The sequence below is a fragment of the Octodon degus genome, unplaced genomic scaffold, assembly GCF_000260255.1.
Source record: "Octodon degus isolate 3935 unplaced genomic scaffold, OctDeg1.0 scaffold00027, whole genome shotgun sequence".
Classification (NCBI taxonomy): Eukaryota; Metazoa; Chordata; class Mammalia; order Rodentia; family Octodontidae; genus Octodon; species Octodon degus.
In genome coordinates this window covers 16447127-16450549 of record NW_004524603.1, presented here as the reverse complement: position 1 = coordinate 16450549, position 3423 = coordinate 16447127, and the positions used below count along the sequence as shown (strand labels likewise).

At 38.7% G+C, this 3423-nt stretch overlaps 1 protein-coding gene across 1 annotated transcript in view; it reads left to right on the top strand.

Moving 5' to 3' along the window:
- The window catches only part of LOC101563611 (putative RNA-binding protein Luc7-like 2), a 93809-nt gene that overhangs the window by 42602 nt on the left and 47784 nt on the right, over positions 1 to 3423 (top strand). Inside the window, 1 exon segment of the mRNA XM_004649005.2 lies at positions 2196 to 2294. Coding sequence (XP_004649062.1) covers positions 2196 to 2294 — 99 coding nt within the window.

The window sequence follows — 3423 nt, the reverse complement described above, 5'->3', positions numbered from 1 at the left end:
TTACATTTTATTTATTGTGTGTGTGTGTTTGTGTGTGGCCAGCTCAGCCCACCAGGGGGCGGGGCTGACTGGCATGTGGTGCTGGGGGATCGAACCGAGGTCCCTGTGCTTTGCCAAGCTTGTTTCAAGTAGGTGCTTTAGACCACTGAGCCATCTCTCCAGCCCCAAGGCCTGCATTCTTAAAGAATGTGCCTGGCTAACTAGTCTGCTGAGCTATCTGGCCATCCCTGTATTTTCTATATTGTATAAGCTTGGATGTGACGTTTCCCTACAGTATGCTGACTTTAACTCCTTCAGGTGCATACCAAGTGGTATAGCTGGATCAGATTATAGATCTTAGTTTCAGGTTTTGAGGAACCTTCCTATTGGTTTCCATAGTGGCTATGCTAATTTACATTCCCACCAGCAGTATAAAGGGGCTCCTTTTCCTCCACATCCTCACTTTTATGTGCTTTTTTGTATTCTTTAAAAAAATTTTTTTTGTTACCAAGAATGGAACTCAAGACCTCATGCTTGCCAGGGAGGCACTGTGCCACTGAGCTATATCTCCCCGGCCCACTTTGTTTTTTATTTTTCTTGACAGGGTCTCCCTTTTAGTTCAGGCTGGCCTTGAACTCACTATGTAGCCCAAGTTGTCCTCCAATTTGAAGTAATCCTCTTGTCTCAGTCTCCTCAGTGCTGGGATTATAGGTGCAATCACCATCACACCCAGCTTGCTTTTTATGTTCTTGATGATAACCATTCTTTCCAATTTCAGTATATATGTATGCTGCCTATATGAGTATGACTGTAGCCATTTGGACTGGGATAAGATGGAATCTTTGTGGTTTTGTTTTGCTGTTCCCTAATTACCTCTGATACCTGGTGGTTTGATCTAATTTACTCATATTTCCTTTCCAATGTGTCACCACTTAAAATGTTTTATTTGGAGAGTAGAGGTTTGCATTTATTTTATTTTTTAAATTTTATATTAGTCCAGGGACCAAACTCAGGCTCTTGTACTTGTGAGGTGGGTACTGTGCCACTGAACTGTTTCCCAGGCCACATTTATTTTTATTTTTTATTATTTTTTTGAGGCAGGTATTACTAAGCAATTTAGGCTGAACTAAGCTCATTCTATGGCCTCAAAGTCGCAACAACTTCTGCCTAATCATTGCTGAGATTAAAAGGCATGTACCACCATGCCCTATTAGGAGTTTGCTTTTAAAACTAGCTTGAGTAAAGCCAAATGTGGTGGTGCACACTGTAATCCCAGTACTGGTAGGGAGGAGTCCTACAAGTTTGAGGCTATGGGGCCAGGGAGATGGCTCAGTAGAGTGCAAGGGCCTGAGTATAATCCCCGGTTCTGCAAAAAAAAAAAAAAAAGTTTGAGGCTGGCTTGAGCTACAGTAGGTGAGTAATGCATCTTTTAAAAATTAGATTAAGTAGATTTATTTTGTCTAATCTGTTAATTGTTTACTTTTTGTGTGTGACAGGCTCTCTCTGTGCAGCTCAGGTTGTTCTTGAACTCACTGTTGTAGCCCAGGCTGGCCTCATACTCGAAGTGATCCTCCTACCTTAGCCTCCCAAATGCTGGGATTTATTATTTTTCTGTCTTTAAGAATGCAGGCTTTAAAATAGAAACAAAGCTTTTTTAAATAAGGTGAAAGGGGGTTGAGAGATGAAAGGATATTAGGGAAAAAAGAAGAATAAAGATCAGGTAGAGGTACAAATTTCCTATGATGAATGTTTGATTTTTGTATATCTAAACTGTACCAGTAAAGTTGATTTAAAAAAGTACAGTGCTTGCCTGGCAAGTGCAAGGGCCTGAGTTCAATCTCTGATTCCACGAAAAAAAAAAAAAAAAAAGAAAATTCTAAATAGAACGATTCTGTTTAGTGTGTTTTCCTTTCTTTGTGAAATTATACTGGGTCTTACTAAACTATCTATCTATGTGTTATATATAATGTTGTGATATAGAAACTTTTCCTGATTTTGAAAGACTCTTAAGTACAAAACTGATTTCTGTTCCCATCTGTTAGATAGAATTGGTGCTGTTTTTCTCCAAGTTTTATATTTTCTTTGAAATTTTATAATTTGTAGGACTCAGATAAACATCTGTGTTCTTTAATATGTATTCTGAAGAGAGCTCTGCTTGCTAATAAAGTTTCAAAATACATTTCCCGTGTCAGTAATGCCTGTTTCTTCGTACCCAGAGAATGGATCTTGGAGAGTGTCTGAAAGTTCACGACCTGGCATTGAGAGCCGATTACGAAATCGCATCCAAGGAGCAGGATTTTTTCTTTGAACTTGACGTATGTATTTTTGCTTTAATGAATGATATTATCTTTTTGCTATAAAATATTTTTAGTATGTGTTAATATCTGTCTTATTTCTAGTTACTGGGACAAAGTACTCAACATCCAGTGTTAAAGGAGGAAAGGTTTATTTACCTCACAGTTTGTGGAGGTTTCAGTCTGTAATAAGCTGCCTCCAAAGCAGGGTGGCAGACGGGAGAAACGGTGCATGCTGTGGCAGGCAGAAGGCAGCAAAAACCAAGGACCTTAGCAGTGTCTTTTTTTCCCCTTTTATCTTATCCAGGGTACTTAGATCACATAGCACTCACACCCTTGATCCTAGTGTTTTACAGTGAATCAGTCCCTGCATCACAAACTTTAGATCTAGCCACCTCTGATAAAACCCTATCTATGTACAAATGATTAACATTTTCTTTCTTCTATGCTTCTTCAAGCTACATAATTGGGATTTTGTGACATAACATTTTGTACCTTTTATTTGTGGATGAATGCTGCATATTGCCTTAAATATACATTAGAAGTGTTAACTGGTTCTAGCAGTTTAAACAGAGTTGGCGAGATAACTCAGCAGACTGAAGCACCTGCTTAGGCAAGTTCAGGGACTGCAGTTGGGTCCCCAGCACCACATGGTGCACCATCCCTGCCTTCAGGGTGGGCTGAGCCAGTCACAGAGTCCTGGCATAGTGGTGTATGCCTGTTATCCCAGCGCTGGGGAGACCGAAAGCAGAATTACCATGAGTCTGAGCTGGGTAGTGAGACCCTGCAACAACCAAATGCATTTTAAAAAAAAATAACAAATATAACTACAGTTTAAACATTGAATAGCAGTAACATCTCTGAGTATTATCCTTGTCCTCTTTTTTTTGTTTTTTCCTTTCTTTTGTTCTCCTGAATCTTGTTTTATTCATTTGGTTTTTGACTGTTTGATTTTGCATACTGGGAATTGAATCTGGTGTCCTGTAAGTGCTTTACCTCTGAGCTCTATTACATCCTCAGCTTTCTTAATTTCTGGAAGTAAAATGGTACTGTGTCAGAAATTTTATTTTATTTTATTTTTTTTATTTTTATTTTTATAATTTTTTTTTTTAACATTTGTTTATTTATTGTGTGTGTGTGGCCAGCTCAG